General features: G+C 41.3%; 2 protein-coding genes across 5 annotated transcripts in view; one reads left to right on the forward strand and one right to left on the reverse strand.

Annotated features, from left to right (window-relative positions):
- The window catches only part of SETD3 (SET domain containing 3, actin N3(tau)-histidine methyltransferase), a 63,009-nt gene extending 60,215 nt beyond the window's left edge, over positions 1 to 2,794 (reverse strand). The window contains exon 1 of one of the 2 annotated variants that reach the window (XM_075103877.1): positions 2,639 to 2,794. The gene's annotated coding sequence lies outside the window, so the exon portion shown is untranslated. The remainder of the gene's footprint in view (positions 1 to 2,638) is intronic. The other variant, XM_075103878.1, reaches the window with a different exon arrangement.
- Positions 2,795 to 3,070: 276 nt separating this feature from the next.
- Positions 3,071 to 21,548, forward strand: CCNK (cyclin K). Of its 3 annotated transcripts, none has more exons than XM_075103879.1 (11): positions 3,071 to 3,305; positions 5,008 to 5,274; positions 6,293 to 6,374; positions 6,967 to 7,098; positions 7,932 to 8,037; positions 8,179 to 8,236; positions 10,574 to 10,743; positions 12,369 to 12,655; positions 16,181 to 16,214; positions 17,182 to 17,256; positions 20,220 to 21,548. In XM_075103879.1, the coding sequence occupies exons 2-11, from the start codon at positions 5,078 to 5,080 to the stop codon at positions 20,840 to 20,842; spliced, it is 1,764 nt and encodes a 587-aa protein (XP_074959980.1). In that variant the 5' UTR covers positions 3,071 to 3,305; positions 5,008 to 5,077; the 3' UTR covers positions 20,843 to 21,548. The 3 variants fall into 3 exon arrangements, with proteins under 3 accessions (XP_074959980.1, XP_074959982.1, XP_074959981.1); XM_075103881.1 differs by lacking the exon at positions 3,071 to 3,305 and adding an exon at positions 3,349 to 3,456; XM_075103880.1 differs by lacking the exon at positions 3,071 to 3,305 and adding an exon at positions 3,765 to 4,604.
- Positions 21,549 to 21,613: the final 65 nt, after the last annotated feature.

Raw genomic sequence — 21,613 nt, forward strand, 5'->3', positions numbered from 1 at the left:
AGATAGCTTACTAACTGCCCCACAGGAAACAACTCAAGCTCTTAATGATTAATAACCCCCTTGCCTCTCTTTTGAGCCAGCTCCTCAGACAACTATTTCACCAGAAAAAGCATTCACTCTTTGCAGAAAAGAAAAGAATAAATGAACTGTTAAGCTCTACCACTTTGCCAACCTACTTTTGTCATTTAATTTTTTTGCTTGAGTTCAGCTCCTCCTGAAGACTCCCACACTTTTTGTTCCGAATTCCTTTTGAGCAGAATTAAAAACCCTAATGTACTGTTTTTATTTGCATGCTTCTAAATACATTCTTTATTCAGAAAATATTAACCTCACTTTATGAAATCTAACTCCTAATTGAGAATGAAGCAAGCCACTGACTTCAGTGATCAGCATGGACAGACCTAACAGAACAGCCCAGGCCTCCAAAAACACTCAATACTGAAGCCACAGGCACCATGATGTGTCCTTTAGCAAGCACTGAACACTATAACATTCTGCTGGTAAAGACACAGATCCCCCGAGATCTCCAACACCCTTACACTGCCTCTTTATTTCAAAAAGCAACCACTAGAACACTCATTTGCTGAAAACTACCCAATACATCATTTTAACTGTATAATCAGCACCACAATGATAAAGTAGGTAATACTTCAGATACAGTAGACATGTCTAAGTTCATATTTATTATTATAAAAATATCAGGATGTACACTTTTCTACATAGAGAGGCATAATATGGCTTATTTTTAAATTATGTATAATATTGAAATTAAAAGTCTATTGCAAGACTCAGAGGTGGCCTGATCTATGGCTGAAGTCAGATCTAACTGGGAACAGTGATGTACAGATTACAAATTATTTCAGGGTTTGTGGCATTTCTTCCCCCGACACCCTAAACCTATTTCTAGGCATACCATGCCAAGGATGTATTTTCAACTTTACTTCAAGATATACTTCAATCCAGCTGGCTAAACATAACTGAAAGCTCTATTAACGCACAAGCTGGCATGCTTGCATCTCTACCGTATTAAATTACTTAACTGAGTAAAAATATCTGGAAACACCCCCGCCTTTGTGCCCATCACACCATTCTCTCCAACAACTTGTACACTGGCGTACTATTTTCTACCAGGCACCAGATACCAGACATGCAGAATGCTACAGCTGTTTACTTACCTACAAAACATTATGTTTCACTTTATAGTTAGAAGCCTACAATGACTGAAAGCAGAAAACACTTGAGACCTGAAGCTACCATTAGCAGCAACATTCACAGAACAAAGCTGTCACCTGAAGAGACACGCACTTACTTACTTATGTGCCCTTAGAAGGGACAAAAGCAATTTGCTTTCAAATTTACCTCGTGAGCAAGCTTAGGTTCCAAGGACAAGTCCAACCAACAGAGCAGACACCAAGTTCGGGAGAACAGCCTTGAACTGAGTAGCGAGGGACAACTTCCACAAAGAAGAACTGAGCTTGTCCTGACAGCTAAATATTGCCTTCGGGTAAAAACCCGAATGCCGCCTGAATTCAAAATGTAGGAAGTTGCTAAGAATTAAAGACAAACGCAAAGCACAGCCTCAGCTTAAGCAACTCTGAGCAAGTGTTGCTGGGTAAAGAGGAAGATGAGGAAGGGTTCAAGAGAAGTTCTGTCTCAGCAGCTGCTGCAGTAACAGAGGCAGGCTGAAAGACCTGGGCTGTCTCAGGAGTAACACCCCTGCAGGTAGAGTTTAAATCATTTATTCTAACTTTAAAACCCACCTTTTTTCCTCCAAAGGTTTAATCTCTTTACTAAAGCAGGTTGCAGACTGGGTGAGGAAAGTAAAGAAACCAGAGCACTCTTCCTGCCAGAGGAGGACTCCGAGGAGCCAGATACCAGCAGAAGCGCTCCTGAGCCAGACCCCCGAGAGCTGGAGGCAGGGAGGCTCTCTGGAAAGCTGAGCAAGTAGGAGTAGGGAGTATTCAAAGTGTGTCACACATTAAAAAAAAAAAAAAAGACTTACATCACGGGGAAAGCAGTTTTAAGCCATTTGTTTTACTCTGGTTTCTGATCAGCCTCTCTGGGGGGGGACACACAGGGGAAGCGGGGGTGAAGACGCTCGTGTCACCGCCTCGCTCACTACAAACCCGCGCAGACCGGCCTGAAACGGGACCGACCCACCCACGGCGGGGCGGGGGAGCGGGGGGCGCAGCCGGCCGCCCCCAGCGAGGCCGGGGTGGGGGAGGAACGCCGCGACGAGCGGGCGGGCGGCGGCCCCCGCTACCCTGCGGGACGGAGGCCGGGGCTCGAGGGGGCGGGGGCGGCCCCGCGCGCCGAGGGGCGTGGCGCGTGGGCGCCCCGCGCGTGGGGTAACGGCGGCGCGGCCCGCCGCGGCCGCCAGACGGGGGTGAGGGGCAAAAAGGGGGCGGCGGGGCCAGGGTCCGTGGAGCGCCCCGGGGCGGTGGGGGAGGGGGTGCCCGGAAAGAGCGGCGCCTCCCGCGGGAAGGGGGGAGGCGGCGGGGCCGGCGGCGGTGGGGCGAGGCCCCGGGAGGGTCGAGAGGGAGGGACCGGGAACGGAACGTAGCGGGGCGGGGGGGACCTGACCGAGGGGCAGCCGGGCGAGGCGGGAGAGGGGTTCCTGGGCAAGGCCCCGCCTTACCTCCCACGCGGTGGCAGCTCCTGCCCGGCCTGCTACGAGGAGAGCAGCGCGGCGCGGTGCTCCAGCCCCAGCCGCTGCCACCGGAGGCCGCTGCCCGCGGGTGGGGAGGAGGCGGCGGCCGAACTCGCCCCAGCCCCGCACTCCCGGCCCGGCCCCGAGCCCCGCCCCCTCCCTCGCCCACCGCCGCCATTGGCTCAGCCGCTTCCAGCCGGGAGGCCGCACCCCCTCCGGGACCCGTGGCGGCCAATCCCCAGTGACCACCCCTTCGCCTCCGCTACCGGGCTGAAAAAAGGGCATGGCAGCTCCCCCATTGGCTGGGATTTACTGAGGCCTTCAGACTTGTACTGGCTCCTACGGCTTGCAATCTCCTTCCTCCGCCCTTCTGATTGGTCTGCTCCCAGACTACCGGGGCACGTCGCCCGCCTGCTTCTCGCACTTGGTAGCGGCTGAAGGAGACGGGATTGGCCGGGGGTTGCTGCTTTTCATTGGCTGTTGGGTGGCGGGGGGCTCCGTCCTCGCGCGCGATGCCCTTGTGACGTCGACGTGATGACGCCGTGAGCGGCCTGGCCTGGTTCCCAAGATGGCGGCGCACAGGGCGCGGGGGCTGCGCTGTCGTTAGAAGCTCCGCTCCGTGCCGCGCCGGGCTCTCCTTTCCCGACCCCGGCCTGTGAGTGCGTCGCGCCGCCGCCGCCCGCCCGCTGGCGAGAGCCTGGGAAGAGGGGCCGGGAGCGGGGAGGCCGGGCCGGGAGCGAGCGCCTCCGCTGCGGCGGGCGGGCCGGGCGGAACCGAGGGGACGGAGCTGGGCTCTCGGCCGGCCGGTGCGTGCGAGGCAGGGTGTGAGAGAGCCGGGATCGAGCTCCCGGAATCTGCTCGGTGTTACCGGGGTGCGTGGGAAGGCAGGGGGAAGTTTCGGTTATTCTTTTGGTCGTTGCGGTTTGGATCGGGACACTTGAGGGGGTTCGTGGAGGGTGTTTTGGGGGTTGATGGTTTTTATTCCTCATGTGTTCAGAAATGCTTTCGCTGCTTACAGGAGCAGGTCTTGTCGCTTCGGACGATTTTAATTGTGTTTTAAAACTGTCCAGAGCATTAGGAAGCAAAATAACTTGTAAGAAAGAAGAGCCGTAGCAGTTCTAAAAAATAACATTTTCTGGGTAGATACGATGGGAATGCGTGGTCGTGGCACAGCGCTCTTTTGTTAGTTCTGGAAATTGCTGTAAGTCGCCGTTCACTCATTTGTGAGAGTTTAGATCGGTCTGTGACCGGTACCATTAGTTGTGAAGGTTCTTCCAAAACCAACGTGGAACAAAGACGGTTTCCTTTACTCGGAAAAAGAGAAGGTTTCGGAAATGGAGCGAGGCGCTGATTGCCGGCATTGTTTTTCTGGCAGTTCATGTGATGATCTTCCGTTTTCAGAAGGGAAACATCTGGAAAATTAACAGCTTAATTTTAAGAGGTTTAAGTTTGGGTCTTTCTCTGATTGTTCTGTTTAGAGCAAAGACATTGCATCGTATGTTAATCATTATTTGTTATGCGAACCTTTGCAGATGAGTGCAGTAATTTCTGCGTAGTTTATTGAATTATGCTAAGAGTAGTTTTGTTTCTGAAAGAAATAAAGGCAGCAAAACAGTCTTCATTCTGTCTTTAAGCTGAGGAATGGCTAAAAGTCAGCCATAACTCAGACATCAGAAAGTTGCCTACAAAGCTTTGTAAGTATATGTAGGCTAAGTACTGGTAAACACAGGAAAGTAGCTCACTCTTTGAGCGTAATCAGCTGCCTTGTTTTAGAGACTATTTTAGATGCCACCTACCCTACAGATTCACATCAGTTATCTTGATCTTGGTAGGGAAAAAACACTACTTTTGTTACCTGTTTTTTCTTCAAGTAATACAAGTGCAGACTGCTTTACAAAGCTTTTTGCCAAGTGGTTGCTGTTATCTCACCACCCGGGGATATTTGGGAGACCAGGTGGGTATTTAAATTGCCATTCAGACTGACCTAACAGATGTGTTCCCTAGTTCACCCACACACACTTAAAATCTTGCTGTTACCATGACTGAATTGTTTTTCCTTATTTTGTGGACAAAGTAGGTGAAAGTTGTTCTACTAAGAAGTAGCAGGTGTTGTTGATAACACATTCTTGAAGTTTCTTTATTAAACATGTAATAGCAAAGATAACCTGTGTCAATTTCTTGGAACTGAATTTGTAGTATATGGGGAGAATAAGGGAAAGGTTAAATATTACTTGTCTTTGAGTGTAGAAAAAGTCCCTTCCAACCTGCAAGGTTAAACACTATTCCTCTTTACTCATCTTTGAGTGGGGGGGGAAGTCCCCTCCATTTTAAAGAAATCTTTTTGTCTTTTCTTAAAGGTGCTGAAGCGACTATCTGAAGACTTCAGTTTTGAAAACTTGAAAAGCAAGAACAATTCTGTTTTAATAAATGAAGGAGAATAAAGAAAATTCCAGCCCTTCTGTAAACTTGGCAAACCTGGACCATACAAAGCCATGTTGGTACTGGGATAAGAAAGATTTGGCACATACACCGTCACAGCTGGAAGGGCTTGATCCAGCTACTGAAGCACGATACCGCAGGGAAGGGGCCAGATTCATATTCGATGTGGGAACACGTTTAGGGCTGTATCCTTTCAACTCATGTTGGTATGAAATGTCTTTATGAATGGGGATTTTCAGAATAAAACATACAAGAAATGTCATGTGCTTAGGTAGGTGTTCAGATGTTTCTTACTCGTTAATCAAAAATCTTTCTGAGTTTATTTGCCTTTTGATGTAATGTGTTCCTACACAATTTTTCTCCATTCATTGGATGAGCAAGGTTTCAACTGAACCATTTTAGCAATACAGAGAAGGTGATACAGACTTGCCAGTTAAGGATAACTGTTGGTAATTATGAAACTTGGTCTCTCTTACTACGTGAATCTACGTAACTTCTCACATTTTGAATTTTGCATTCATTTTTCTACATATTTTGCCTCAGAGTCTTCTAACCTCTGCCTCCCCACTCTTAGTTTTGTTTTTTTGTTTAGGTTGGGATTTACAACTTTGTATATATTAGTAAGTTCTCCCTCTGTCCCACTCCCTCATGGACTGCCACCTAAACTTTTTGCTTCCTATATTCCTATGCTTCTTTTAATCTCCCTAGTTCTTTGTTTAACAAAACCTGGTGAAGATGAAATCTTACTCTTCTCCTTAAAGAGCAGGGGTCACGTTCAGCTTTTATTTGCATTTGTAGGTGTAAATAGTTAGTAACTTTCCTCCACAACAACACTTTAACGTGAAGTGATAATTGTTCTGTTCCTTCATGTACCTACTGCTCGTTTTTACCTTCTCTGGAGCAGGTATAGTTTAACATGAAGGTGACCTTGTGTGGATCCTCCTATAAACATGATTGAGACTCTACACTTCCAATAAACGCTTTGGGTATCAACTGCATCTGGGCTGAATCCGCACAGCCTTAAGGGGTTTTGTGGCTTTTTTTTCCTACAGCTCCTTGTTTACTTACAGTGTTTTCTAACTTGTCACTGAACGGGCAATTACTTGAGGTACTTGATACAGCAGAATATATCTTTTCCTTTGTGCATGTTTGGTTTTAAATCTGTTTTATTCCCTGTTTGAAAGTCCTTATTCTGCACCACAGACATTATGATACTCTAGCAACCGGAATAATTTATTTCCATCGGTTTTATATGTTTCATTCCTTCAAACAGTTCCCAAGATATGTAAGTATTTACACTATTCGTGACTTAATACAGTGATTGCACTAGGTATGGACTATTTGAAATGGTGATAAGTCTCTTGGGTGCTACTGCTGGCCACCAATGAATAAGCATTTTATCTTTTAATCATTGCAGCTTAAAATTTACTCTTCTTGCTTGTTTACACATTTTTATTTATGCTTGGAAACATTGCAGTTTGCAATATTGCTATTGCAGTTATGTCTTGCCGATGGTGTTCTTTGGAAAGAGTAACAGGTATACTTCTGGCACTCCTGTGCTGGCTAGAAGAAAAAAAGAAGTGTAGTAGCATTTTAAAACTGCCTGACAGACAATGTTGAACCAGGACAAATTCTGCTTTGGGTTTCTGACCTTGAAATAAAGTTGTATAAAATAGACAGTCCTCCAAATTCTCTATTTTTCCTTTGAGAAAGTAAAAGCTTAATACTGTAATAAAATTAGGAATTAATATGCATATTAAGTCTTTCCTGGGAAACTTCTACAGAACTGTTAATGGAAACTGACAGTGCTTTTACAGTGCTATGTTGCATTGCATACCTACATGCAGACAACTTTTTGAAAGCAGTTTCTTTTTTAGGTGACAGGAGCCTGCTGTCTCTTCCTAGCAGGAAAAGTTGAAGAAACACCTAAGAAATGTAAAGATATAATTAAAACAGCCCGTAGCTTGCTAAATGATGTACAGTTCGGGCAGTTTGGAGATGACCCGAAGGTAAAAATACTGATGTTGAAATTGATTTCATCCTCTTGTGCTCCAGCAAAGTGACATGCAATCATTAGAGCACTGGCTGATTTTCAGTTGTTCTAAATTGTAATATGTTCCACATGCATTTATGGTTCTTTTGGGTAATGTGATAGGTAACTACAAAAATACTTCTTGCTGATACTAGTAGCTTTGGGAGCCCACTGGGATAATCGTTTGTATAAAAAGTTTACATTTGATTTCATGTAACTTCTGATGTTATTTTGAAAATGAAAGTAAATTTGAGTAATTCCAGGCAGGGCTAGAAATGTCATCAAGACATAAATCACGTTTGACAGCCTTAATGCCACTTTAGGAGGCAATTAATAGCAAATCTTAAGTCAAGTAAGAGAACTGCATCTCAAAAGTATTGAGAAGTTTCCTGTTTAGAGTATTTGACTTAGCAGAACTATGCTTTTCTCAAAATTTGCATATTATAAATAGCAGAAGGATCTGAAACTCGGGAGAGAAATGTGATGAGACCTTACCTTTTTGTTGTGACTTTGTGTATTCGTCACTTTCATGCTGTGTCTGGTTCAGTTCTTCCCTTCACGGAGAAAAAGGAATTTTAAACACCACATCCCTTCTCCTGATCCAAATAAATGTGAAGAAAAAGTATCTCCATTTAGAATAACATTTTAAGTTGGAGAGATTTCTGTTCTCCTTGGAGACAAGCCCTAATCAAGCAAAAGCGGACAAACATGTTTGCCTGGAGATGCTATATAGTCATACTTTATACCAGCATAAAATATTTGTGGGTAAAAGAAGGAATAATATTGTGGTTACCTTGTAACACTCTCTAGGAAGAAGTGATGGTCCTTGAAAGAATCTTACTACAAACAATTAAGTTTGATTTGCAAGTGGAACATCCATACCAATTCCTTCTCAAGTATGCCAAGCAACTCAAAGGTAAAATACTACAGGGTGAGCAAGTAATGACTGTTGCTAATACTCGGAACTTGATTTACATTAACAGTGCAAGAAATTTCTATTCCAAACTGTTTGTCCTTCCTACGTTTGTTTCTTACAACTTTTCTGATTGTTTTTCAGGAGACAAAAATAAAATTCAAAAACTGGTTCAAATGGCGTGGACATTTGTCAATGACAGGTGAGATACTTCTAGGAGGCCTTTTGGAAGTGAAATAGTTACTGTTGTTTACTTAGTTCTGGGCTTAGATATTTCTTTGAGAAATGTTTGTTACATGTTTTCTGGTGTTATGTTTTATGATCATGTTCATCAGTTTTTCTTTCTGTTGTTATTATGATAGTTCCGTTGAGCAGGAGGGAATCTAGGATGAGTATCTAAGTGGACCTTTAAGACCTTTGCAATTGTGTGGTAACGATTTAGTGCTGCATTGAAAAAAAGTTACTGTTTGAAAGAGCCAAATGAAGTTATAGATCGCCAGGATAGAAGTTGGTTTCTTCACCAATCTAAGATATGTGGCACATTCGGAGAAAAGAAACAACTTCCCAATTCCATCATGTTGGTCAATATTTTTTTTTAAGCGATATTTTGGTAATGGTAAACTAGCCATTGAATTCAGTGAGGAATAGTTTTTAGCGTTAGATTTAGAATTTTTTGACTAATGGATTTGCAGCACAAGGATCACGTCAGTTACGGGAGTGTGTGTAGAAGCATGTTTCATGTTTAGTGTGGTACTGGAAAAAAAAACCAAAACAACTCTATATGCTTCAGTCTTGTTAAGGGGGATTCTACAGAGCTGGACAAGTTAATTCACCAAGAATGGTTACAATGTAATTTTTAATTTCCATAGCAAACTCTTAAGAAAGTGTGTCAGTGGCCTGACTATTCGGAAATGCTAAATACATAGCTTTCAGTCATACCTAGAGCAGTAGAACACCTTTAAAAAAGAGGTGCATTTTTATTCGTATGCCTCATTTGAAGTTAGCCCAGCGTGGGTCCAAATTCTGTAGATCTCACCCAAACTCTCCAAATTAATTTGAGCAAAAGGTTGCTCAGTGTACTTGGGTGTCAGGAGATATTTACTTCAGCTGCTGTCAGTCTTGCAGGTGATGATCTTACAGGTGGAACAAAAATATGGCTTGACTGTTGCTGTTCAGTTTGTCAGGGAAAACTTCTGTTATGTATCCATCAAACTTTGGATGCTAGTGCACTTGGAATTAGATGGTGTCTTACAATTTAAGGAATTTAATAATCAAAGAAAATGCACTTCAGGAAAACACTAGTTTGAAGTTGGAGTGATTGTTTCAAACAATACTTATCTCTGTTCTTGAGAGGCTGTCTTGTGCTCTTCTACTTGCTTATTAGGCACCATATTAGAAGGGTACTTGTTTTCTAGGATCCTGGGAAAAAAATTCTGTACTTTGCACTGCAGGCCTTTAGAGCAAGGGGTTCTGTTCTTACACAGCTGCAGTACACCCCCCCACCCCTCCAAGTAAATATCATTAAAATAATAAGTCAGTGTTTTAAGAGCTAGTTCTTGCGTCTTTTACTTTTTACTGCTGACCTGATTCGGCCAGTATTTAAGTATCCCATTGGCCCATGTAGTCCATTGGAGACAAAAAGGATTTAAACCATTGTCTAGGCTACTATTTTGATGCATTTAAGGGCATAATACTGAATTAATCAGTGAATTTGGAGAAAATTAGCTGGCTAGCTGGATCTAAAATTCTTTAAAGCAGACCCTATGTTACAGAATCTATGGATGAAAAAAAAAGAAAAAAGGGAAAAGAAAAAATAAAATTAATATCAGGAAACAGTAACTTTTGATTATGACAGGAACTTAGTTCATATCAATAATACCAATAATATCAGTTATTTTAGAATTAGCTTTAACAAAGGCTATTCAAGAGAAAGCCTTTTACAGTTTTTACAGCTTTGTTGAAGACTTGCATCATGCTTGACAAGTTGCTTTACAAGTTCATGTTGGCTGTTCTGTGGGGTTTTTTTAAGTAAATGTTTACATTTTATTTAGAAACATTTGGAGACTCTCAAATCCAAATGTGGACATCTTTCCCTAGCCAGTGTAACGCAGTGACAGCACACTTGAGTAGCAACCAACATGAAAGCTATATTTAGTTAACGCTACAGGTGAGGCTAGAGTGCAGTGTAGCTGCCCATACTCGGAATATAGTGCTGTCCTTTCCCTCCTCTTCCACATCTATATAGTGTTGGAGTTTAAAAATAGAAAATCTAAACTTGATGTTCCTATGTGGTGTATTGCTTCTGTACACCTGTGCCCTCTATTATCTGTGTAAAATTACCTCGTTTCATGCTAGCAGTAGCGCAGAAACAGTTTAGTTTTGTAAACTCTTGCTTAACAAGGCTTTGAATTAAAATTGAGATTTTAAAGTGTGGTGGGATTTTATACCCTGTTAATTATAGCTGTTGTATATTAAACTGTTGTACTTTGACAATCGGAATTATCTTCAGGGTTGTGTTTTGTTTTGTTTTACATTCCAGTCTCTGCACTACACTCTCACTGCAGTGGGAACCTGAGATCATAGCTGTTGCAGTTATGTACTTAGCAGGCCGCTTGTGCAAGTTTGAAATACAGGAATGGACATCAAAACCAATGTACAGGCGATGGTGGGAGCAATTTGTCCAAGATGTTCCTGTTGATGTTCTGGAAGGTATGAAAAACATTTGCCACAAACAGAGGAGTATTTCCTTTAACTGTGTGATCTAAGTCATTGGTAAATGCAAATTGCTTTCCACCTGGGTTTTAGTTAAAATAATCCTGTGGAGGATGTTAACTCAGGACGTATGTGCTATGCCTTACCCAGGTTTTCAATTAAACTTACAAGACTGGCTTAGTCTGGAAGCATCTTTAGTTATCATCATTAGTCATCTGTTCAATATTTGCTTTACTACTCGTTTAGCTTATAACATAGCTAATTAGCTGCTAAATTGTTGTGGTGTGTGCTTTCTTTGGTGTGTGTTTTTTTTTTTTTTAATTATTTCCCTCTCCCCCTTTTAAATGAGCAGCTCTGCGAACTCTGGAACTAACGGAGCCTGGTTTCCAGTGGTTTTCTGTTGACCTCTTTAATTGAATTATGCTAGGGTTGCGGTTACATTTTACAGTGTATCACGACTGAGGATCAGATTATGGGGGATGAATTCTGGTGTGGGGGGGGGGTGAATTCTGATAGAGGATGAATTATAGATGTTTTTCATCAATACCGATATTTTAATACCGTTCCCTTTGTGTAAATACGTTGCTCATATTTACCTGCTGCTTGTCCTCTTGAGAGACCCCCAGGAAGTTCATTAAAATAAAGAAGGACCTCTCTTGACTCTTGTTAAGTAAATTGTGGTTATGTGGCCACTAATTTGTCTTTATTAAACTTTTTTACTAGTTTACCTGGTACAAATGTCAGGCTAAGCATATCTCTGGTTCCATAAATTGCAGAAAAGCTGCCTTAAAAATTATGCTTGTCACAATCTGGTGTTTGCTTCTTAGGAAGTTTTAAACGAAACAGTATGTGTTGATGTTTAGGTGGTTTAGCTTTTGTTGCTCTTAGAACTTTTAGGTGAATACCATACAGTTCTGGTGATTTCTTAAATGGTTACTTGCTCTGTTTGTATCATGGCTTTTTTCAGAGTCACTTCAGTTTCACATAGATCTCTGCTGAATCCCTGCCAAAGAGGATTATAGAATGGGAGTCCCTCCAGTTTCTGCTACTGCATCAGTGAATGCTCACTGGAAGAACTCATTTAGCTTTTCTAGAAGGGATTTCTTTTCCTCGACTGCTGCTCTTGCACCTGGTTATCATTTGGTCCTACATGTTTTCTGACAGCCCATTAGCTCCTAACATGTTGGAAGAATTATTTAGTACTAGTCCTTTACTTAGGCCTATCAAAAAAGTTTCAGGAAACTAAGGAGATGTATATGTTTTAACATTCCTTCACGCACTTTCTTACTATATTACTGTCCTGTTGTTACACTGTTACCTGGCTCTCCAAGCACACAATAATAACATATGATGTATTAATACCAAGGCACTTTGTTCTTCTGGAAGGTGTGCATAAATATATAGTTTAGCATAGGCAGGAGAGACTCAGAAATGCAAGTATAAATGGAAAAGTCTGTTTGGAAAAAAAAAAAAAAAATCTGTTGTCATTATAATGAGTAATATTTACAATGAATTTTTCCGAAGTTGATGTTCAGTAAAAAGCTTAGTTCATTATTTTGCGTTAAATGTATACTTGCACATTATGGGAGTATAATATTTTGGATTTTTTTTTTCTTTTAAAGATATTTGTCATCAGATCCTGGATCTATACTCACAGGGAAAACAGCAAATGCCTCATCATACTCCTCACCAGTTGCAGCAGCCACCATCTCTTCAATCTACGCCCCAGGCACCCACAGTACAGCAATCACAGCAATCCCAGGGTTCAGAGCAATCACAGACTCAGCAACAAAAAGAGTCACAACAGTCAGCGCAACAACAGCAGCAGCAGCAGCAGCAAACACAAGCACAGCAATCTAAAAAGCCCTCTCCCCAGTCAAGCCCTCCTAGACAGATTAAAAGACCAGCAGTAAGTTTAACTTTGAACTTTAACCTGCATTTTATTTTCAGGCTGACCTGACGTCCATTTGATTTAAAGGCTGCAGTGTACAGCAGAAGTGTGTTTGCTTTAAGAATGAGCCTGGTGATCAGTTGTGCACAGTAGACTTCTGTTGGCTATATGGCAAGTATGATAGCGTAGAACAGCCTTTACAGTTTTGGCGTACCACATTCTCATTCCGCTTGAGGCAAAACCAGTGGAGAAACTTTTAAGTCTGCATGACCTATCAAGGTTCTAACTCTCTTTGTGGTTCTGTTGCTATCAGGTTGTGTTGTTTTCACTGTTAAGCAGGCTTGATTTAGGGAAAGTCTCTTGTGCCACACCTGAATGTAGAGATGTGCACAATGTGATGAAGACATTATTTGACTTTCTGGTATTTGATTACATTTTTAAGAGAATGGTGGCTTCTCAAAGTATGTCAAAATTCTTAGAAGTAGTATTTCAAAATAATCTAATAACAGAGAAGCCTATAAATGCGTCATATGTTAAAGTCTCACTTTGTATTATCACCTTATCATTGAAAATAAGAAAGTACATTGGTGATTGGATAATATTACAAGCATTCTGAGCACTTTTCCACAGTCGTCAAGTCCAAATGAAGCTTTCAGACCTTAATCTACTCTTTTGTGGTTTTTCACCTGTAAGTTATTAATACTTTTTTTTTTTAAGTGTTACCTAAATTACCTAAATCTTGGATATACTTAAAAAGAAGAGTGTTTTCAGAATTACAATCTTTGGAACAAATCTGTTTAGGAAGTAAATTTTATATAGCTTTTACAACTTCTGTTCTAACTTGCAATTAATGCATGCCCAAACTAGAGAGCAGACATCAAGGGGAAGAAAAGGGGGGAAAAAAAACGAAACCCAAAAACCCAAGAAGAAGCAACAAATGATAGAATGAAATGGAATCAGAAGAGTGCAGGACCTTCACGATAGCAGCCTCCCAAAAAAGAGAAAAATGCAACTTTCTAAAACCGTGGTCTTGTAATTACAAGATACAGCCTATTGCTAGAGGAAAAAATCTGCACTGAAATATATAGTTCTTGCACTGAAGGTGCCTTCTCCAGAGAGCAGCCTGGGAGAACAAGATATGTAGTGTTTGAAAGATTTACTTGGCGCTTCTAAAATGTTCTTCAGTTAGATGGACCATAAACCTTACTTAAAATGTTTGCCACCTCCTATAAATAGGGCTTTGCATGACTTCTCCTTTGGTTTGTACAGAACATAAATACACTTTGTTCCTGGAGGCCAGACTTTCCATTTACATGAACTCTTATAACTCTATTACCTTCTACTGAGCCAAGATACCTTCAAGCAGCTGAGGCATTGGCCCATGACTTAGACCCCTAACAGATACCTGAAGTATCTGCACATCCTCTGCATCTCTGGTGGCGAAGAGCACTTGAATGTTCAGCTGACTTCACTAAAAATACGCTGGTGGATCATTAGATGTAAATAGTGTATTTAGTTTGATTAAACAAAGAAATTGTTAGTTGGAACAATTTTAATGCACATAGAAACAGCACTAAAAGAACAGTTCCATTATGGTGTGCATTGAGCTTATTATGAAAGCATTAAATAACAATCACCATGCTAATAAATCAGGAAAGCTGACCCTGGGATGTCATGACTGGAGCAATACAAACTATAGTGCAGTAGAAAGACAAAAAAGGCTTATCTGTTTTTTGGCAGCCACCATTACTAGAGAAGTGATTTAAATTCATACAGGCTTTGGTTTTGTTGCTTCTTGATTCTTCTTTTTTCCCTTTAGCGTAAATATACTTTAAACTGATGTTTGTTTCTTTATCACACAAGCTATTTGGCTCCAGTTGCTTGTTCTGTTCTAATGGTATACCTCAATTACATTATTTTCTGAACGTTTCTCCATGTTAACAAATACACAACAACTGAATTGCTTGCCACGTGAAGTTATCAACTAACCTCACAGGTTGAGTGATTTTAGAAATGTTGCAAGTAGTGGAGACCTGCTTCTGTTAGAAAGGAGATGTCGTTTGCATTCAGTTTTACATACAAGGAATTTAGTGCTAGAAAATCGAGAAAAGGCTGCCCAAGTAAAATGGAGGCAGCATATGAGTTTGTGAGAGTCTCAGAGAAGTGTGTATGTTTTGAATGGGAAGATAAAGATAGTCCTTAAAAAGCAGGAAACCAGCCAGCAGGTGGCTGAAGACGAATTGAAATGTCTATCAAAGGAATATAAGAATGAGGTAGCCTCAAGCAGCCCTTGGCTACCTCTGTATTGGACAGCAGAAATCTTGAGAACACCCATCAGAATTAAGGAACTTTCATTCAAATTGGAGTGAAATGCAAGCCCATTCTTGCTACAGGAAGTAAAGTGATGGGAACCAAGCAACAGCTGGTGAAGGTAAAGCCACTAGAGGTAAACAGTCCCTGAAGAAAACCCCTTTCATCCAAAAGATGGAGAAGCTATGTACCATTCCCTGCTGTCTTTTATCATTAATTTTAAATACATGTGTAACTAAGCTTTTTATACTTAAAATTTCAGTTAGGTTTTCTGCTTTTCTTAAAGACCATCAACTAGCCATCTCGGTTGGACTAAGTAAGCTGGAAAGATTTTTTTTTTTTTTCCTTACTCCCTTGTCTGTGAATCTTTAGAAAAAACTCATAGAAAAAAAATTTAAAAAACCAAAAACTTATGATTGGAAGTGACAAGTGGTTTTGGAACCACATTGGTTCCACCGTTTGGAACACCACTGGAGGAATGATGTGAGGTTCTGTTGGTTTTGCTCAGTGTGTATAGATTTGGTGGTTTTGGTTTTTTTGTTTGTTTGGGTTCTTTTGATTTTTTTTTTTTTTTTTTTTTCCCCCCCGGCATAACATTTGGCTTTTCTACAGTGCTTTCCATCTGAAGACTTCTGAAATGTTTTACACTGAGCAACACTCTCACTGCCCTCCTGTCCTGGTAAATAAAGCATAAAGGCCTGAAGTGATTTTGGCAGAGGCTGAATGACAGGGCAAAGCAGAGTTGGGAACAGAGGCCAAGCCTCTTGCTTTCAGCTCAGTGAGCAGTGTACCAGACCATGACGTATGTGCAGTGGATGATAAATAAATTAAACGAGATGTAATACTCAACAGTGAGAACAGCAGGAAATGCTGCATCCAAAATAGCTGCTATTTTTCAGTCTTTTAATTCTACCAGTTAAGCTGGGCTTTCCCAATGTGATTTGACTTTGTTCAGTGTTTGTGTTGCATCTGTCTAAAGAGATTGGACATTATTAGCCTCCTGATAAAAATACAGGAACAAATAAAGGGTTTGTCCTGCCTCCTTTTAGGGGAGGGAGGAGGAAACTGGTTCTGAGCTGAAAACTGGTTCTGGCTTAGTCAGATCTGTATAAAAGCTTTTCTTCAGGCTGTAAGTTGTTTCCTATTTTGCTTGCTTCTTACCATTTTAAAATGCTTTGTATTTTGCAGTGGTCTTATTTCCATTTTTTCCTGTTTTTTTTTTTTTCTCAACAGGCTGTGTCTCCAAAAGAAGAAACAAAGACATCAGGTAAATGTTAATAATTCTATTCACATTGCTTTCATTTTACTTTTTTAAGCAGAATAAGTAATTTGCTGACGTGTGCTTAGTTTGTTTGCTTACAGGCTCGGCAGTTCTAAACTATTTTGGTCCTAATAATGTGTCTTTAAATATATACTGTAACTATTTTTACAATGTTCCTAACTGCAAAACAATTAAAAATGGAGTATAACTGTGCCCCAAGAGTCCCTTAATGCATCCTATTCAGTAGAAGCCTTGCTAAACTACTCAATTCTCAATGTATAACTACATGCATCTTTTGGAGTAGTTCTTCAGCAGGCTGTGGGACCTTGAAGGGACTGAAGGGACCATCTCATTAAATACCTGCACTAAGAAGTCTGTTGGTAATCAGTGATGTTTTTTACGTATAGTTCTTTTGTTTGGATTTTTTTTCCTCAGTTTTGCTGTTTGGAACAATGTGTTTCAGGATAGCTAGGATGCAATTCTGTAACCTTTCCTAAGTAAGTCTGGGACTTCTCCCTCTCCAGCTCTGCAGATAGATTCCAGAGAGCTGTCTATTCTCCCTCCTCTCTCCTGGCCAGTTGCTGTTTTGATTTCTAGACACACGTTCCCATAGCAGAGCATAGTTCAACTTCTTCCAAGATTTGTTTTAACTACTTAAAAGTTACAGTTTTGCACTAGAAAATGTATACGTGCCCATTTTCACTTACACGCTGTTATTGGGACAATTTGTCTCTAGTTATAAAAATACATAGCTTGAACTTGTAGGCATGTGTTCTTTTGGAAGACTTGTATGTGATACTTAATGCCATTTTATATAGAAGTCTTGATTTAATTTTCTTTATTAAACCTAGTATATAGGATTCCAACTGTACTTTTGCATAGTGTAATATGATAGGATAATCATTAGCCTGAGACCAGAGTTGGAATTTGGAAAATATTGCAGAGCAATAGCTAACTTCCAAATGTTTTTTAGAACCACCACCACCATCTAAAATTCCTAAAATTGAAACTTCACATCCACCAATACCTCCTGCACATCCACCTCCAGGTAAGCTTTTATTTTCTTAAACACATTCACTCTTGCCATTAATTGCCTTGCTTTTGATTGAGATGGTGGCAGTGGTGTGGGGCAGGGGTTGTTGCCTTGATTGATCAGCTGGGCAAGTAAAAGCATTAGGTAGATAAGGTCTAGAGGGAGTTTCATCTTAATAGCTCAGGCTTTTTCAGACACAAGCAAAAAAAGTTATGATGGAAACAAGTCTGTACTAGGTGGACAAAAAGCAAAACAAAGCCGTGACTGTTAAAGGGATAGAAGACTAAAACTAATTGTCACTAGCAGGCAAAAAGGGATTTATGTTCTCAAAAGGGTGGAGATGCTATATTATAGTACTAGAGTAGCTTCCAACTGTCCTAAAGTCCTCCCTGTTACATCCTAAGTATAGAAATTCTGCAGGTATGTGTACCTTCTAAACAATAATGGGGATGCTTTCTTTGCTGTGTCCCAAAAGAGGACTTCCATCTGCCAGAGAACTTTAACACTGCACACACCCCTTGTGTTTGCAAAATAAACTGTACTGTTGTAAAAATGTGCTTCCAGTGCCTTGATGTGTTAGCTGTCCTTCTGGTGACCCTGAAATATGACATAAATATTTTATAGAGCATCATCCATAATGTAACTGTAAGATGACAGCTTCTATCAGGGAGGTACAAGAGAGAAAAATGATTGTCTGAAACACAGTAGGACCATTTTTCCCATTTATTAAAATGTAATTAAGGATGAAAGGGTTCTCCTAAATATCGTGTTCATTATTCCTTCAGTTGTTAAATTTTGAATGCACATTTTCAATCCAGAATGATTCTGAAAATGAGCAAATGGGGAAATTATTGCCTGCTATAATTTAGGACCTAGAGATCATTGAAATCATAGGTACCACAGCCAGCATACCCACCTTGCATGATCTAATTATGTAGCTGTCCTAAGGGACAATTTTGAAGTTAAATTTATGACTACTTAGATAAGGTAAATCCTATTTAGGCAGGTAACAAATTTGTTTCCCTTGTTATTTACATTTTTGCTCTTAGAATTTGTTTATACAAGCAAATAATTGTATAAGCACTGAAACATTTTAAGAACAGTCTTTAGAGGCCAACTCCTGTGTTTTGGGGCTCTAAGGAAAAATCAGGTGAAAACTAAGAATGTTTATTGAGCAAGTGAACAGAAGTACTAGAAGGTGGATTCATCTCAAATTCCATTTAGTCTTGTCATCTTAGTTGTTGAGTGGGACGAAGCAAGGGCAAGGTCCTGCACCTGGGGAGGAACAACCCCATGCACCAGTAAAGGTTGGGGATTGACCTGCTGGAAAACAGCTCCTCTGAGAAGGACCTGGGATAGCTGGCAGACAGCAAGGTGACCCTGAGCCAACACTGTGCCCTTGTGGCCAAGAAGGCCAATGGTATCCTGGGCTGCATTAAAAGGATTGTGGCCAGCAGGTCGAGGGAGGTTCTCCTCCCCCTCTACTCTGCCCTAGTGAGGCCACATCTGGAGCGCTGCATCCAGTTCTGGGCTCCAGTTCAAGGAGGACAGGAAACTACTGGAGAGAGTCCAGTGGAGAGCTATGAAGATGATCAGGGGACTGGAGTATCTCTCTTATGAGGAAAGGCTGAGAAACTTGGGTTTGTTTAGCCTGCAGAAAAGAAGGCTGAGGGGGGATCTTGTCAATATTTATTTGAAGGGCGGGTGTCGATAGGATGGGGCCAGACTCACTGGTGTCCAACGACAGGACAAGGGGCAATGGGCACAAGCTGGAACACAGGAAGTTCCACCTCAATATGAGGAAAAACTCCTTTCCTGTGCGGGTGCCAGAGCAGTGGCAGAGGCTGCCCAGGGAGGCTGTGGAATCTCCTTCCCTGGAGACATTCAAAACCCACCTGGACGCGATCCTGTGCCCCCTGCTCTGGGTGTGCCTGCTCAAGCAGGGGGGTTGGACAAGATGATCTCCAGAGGTCCCTTCCAACCCCTGCCATTCTGGGATTCTGTGTCACTGGAAATTACTGCCCTATATCTGCTTCTAAGTAACTTTTCTTACTGAAGAATGTTCTAGACGTTTATATATACAAGCAAGATGAATATCAAGATGCCCCAAACTCTCTTTTTTATTGGGCATTTTAATACTGACTGTATGACGCTACAGAGATGTTGCCATTAGGTCAGTCATCTTATTGTGGTATTCTTACTTTATTATGTCTGCATTAAGAGTGGGGCGGGGGGCGGGGGGAGATTCTTATTTATAGAAAAGACAGCTTAAAGCAGGTTCTTCCAGAAATAGCCAAGTATAATTCTGTAAAATTCTGACCTTTCTGTGAACTTCCCCAGACTGTCAGGTACTGAGTTCTCTGAAACTAATCAGTGGAACAAAGCTTCAAAGTCCCAAGCAATCTCTTGCAATTTCTTACTTGCCCTCCAGTTTTCTTCTTTCTTTCGTTTGGTAAACTGGTTTAGAAATGAGTGTTACAGACTTGTGACTTTGGCCTGTATCCTCAAATAATACTTCCTGACATGGGAGATAAATGATGTGCAGAGGGTAATCCCAGGCCACGTCCTGGTATATAAAAGAGGTAGAAGGGAGGCCTGGACTAAAGAAGATAGAAGCCTGATCAAAAACTTCTTTGGTATCTTGGGTCCCATGGCTTTTTAAATCTGCTAGTTCTGATTCTGTCCGTCAGGTCTGCTAGTTTCTGCTGACTGTAGAACAAGATTTAAATTACAAGAAAATAGTAGTAAGAATGGAAGATGTATTTAACTTTCAGAACAGGAAAGCGAACTTGGAGCTTTGTTATGCAGCATAGTTATTTTCCAGTGATACAAGAAGGTCTGACTGGATACCATATAGCATTTGGAGACTTAAGAGAATTGAGTCCTCTTTTGATACGTTAACTGAAGAAAAAAGCAAAGTATTCAGAAGCTGTTGTTGCCAGTGTCCTTCAAAAACATAACTGAAATTTCTTTTCCAGAGCGCAAGCCTCCTTTGACAACGGCAGTTTCAATGGGAGAAGCAGAGCAATCTACTACTGTGGACTCGGTAGATATGCCAAAGGTCCAGATCCCTCCCCCTGCTCATCCTGCCCCAGTACATCAGCCTCCACCTCTGCCGCATCGCCCCCCTCCCCCACCCCCCACCAGTTACATTACAGGGATGTCTACTACAAATTCTTATATGTCAGGGGAGGGTTATCAAAGTCTTCAGTCAATGATGAAAACAGAAGGACCAACTTATGGAGCTTTACCACCAGCCTACGGACCACCAACTCACCTACCATATCATCCTCATGTCTATCCTCCCAACCCTCCGCCACCCGTTCCACCTCCACCCCCTGCTTCATTCCCCCCACCCAATATTCCACCTCCTACTCCTGGATATCCTCCTCCACCTACATACAATCCTAATTTCCCACCTCCAAGACTGCCTCCAACTCATGCAGTACCGCCTCATCCACCTCCAGGGCTGGGAATGCCACCAGCTAGTTACCCCCCGCCTACTGTTCCCCCAGGTGGACAGCCACCTGTACCACCTCCAATTCCACCACCCGGTATGCCACCTGTAGCAGGACTTGGACGTGCTACATGGATGAGATAGCATGAGGTGATTTGCACAATATCCCTTTATGTTAACTAGGCAGGAGTAGCTAGCCAAAACCTACTTTGTAAAGATGAAGAGGAGGGTGATTTGTATAATTTAGATGAATAAATGAGGTGGTGAAATTAAAATTTAGCTGATCTGTTTGCAGTATTGGTTATGGTGAGTTATATAGGCTTCTAGATTTTAATCAGCTTTGCAGTATGTATTCTAACTTTATACATCTGACTTAAGTTTAAATTGTCTTGAGTTATTCCAGCACTGGATTACTTTGTACTAGCAAAACCAGCCATATTGGCTCAATTATATCAGTAAGAAGAAAATTTCCTTCTAGAAATCAGTGCCTATTCTTGAGTATCAAAATAACCAGATACCGTGAAATTTGATCTAGAGTAAGAAGCTTAATTTTTAGTAATAATTAAACCAACACGATGTCAAGCATAAAAGCTACTTTATTTAAGAGAGATTCTGAATGCTAGCTGACTGGAATCATTTTGAAGTGTTTGCCTTGCTGATATTTTTGTTTTGGAATGTACTGGTATCTTAAAGTATTGTATGTTTACACCTATTTGCAAATTCCTGTACATAATATATATATTTTCTAAGTGTGAAAGTCTGAATGTAACAACCTACTGTGATGTACATCCTGGCTATAAATGGGACTACTTTGTTCACATCTACCCAAATAAAATTGGTTCTGAATTTAGTGGCTTTCCAGGTTTTTCATATTAGTGCAGAATTCAGACCTATGGTACTTACTGCAAGACATTT

Source organism: Phalacrocorax aristotelis, chromosome 9 (assembly GCF_949628215.1).
Source record: "Phalacrocorax aristotelis chromosome 9, bGulAri2.1, whole genome shotgun sequence".
NCBI classification, from domain to species: domain Eukaryota; kingdom Metazoa; phylum Chordata; class Aves; order Suliformes; family Phalacrocoracidae; genus Phalacrocorax; species Phalacrocorax aristotelis.

Coding starts and splice junctions, on each gene's coding strand:
- CCNK (XM_075103879.1), top strand. CDS start 5,078: ATGAAGGAGAATAAAGAAAATTCCAGCCCTTCTGTAAACTTGGCAAAC. Junction 8,237..10,573: donor TGGACATTTGTCAATGACAG/GTGAGATACTTC, acceptor TTTACATTCCAG/TCTCTGCACTACACTCTCAC. Junction 12,656..16,180: donor GACAGATTAAAAGACCAGCA/GTAAGTTTAACT, acceptor TTTTCTCAACAG/GCTGTGTCTCCAAAAGAAGA.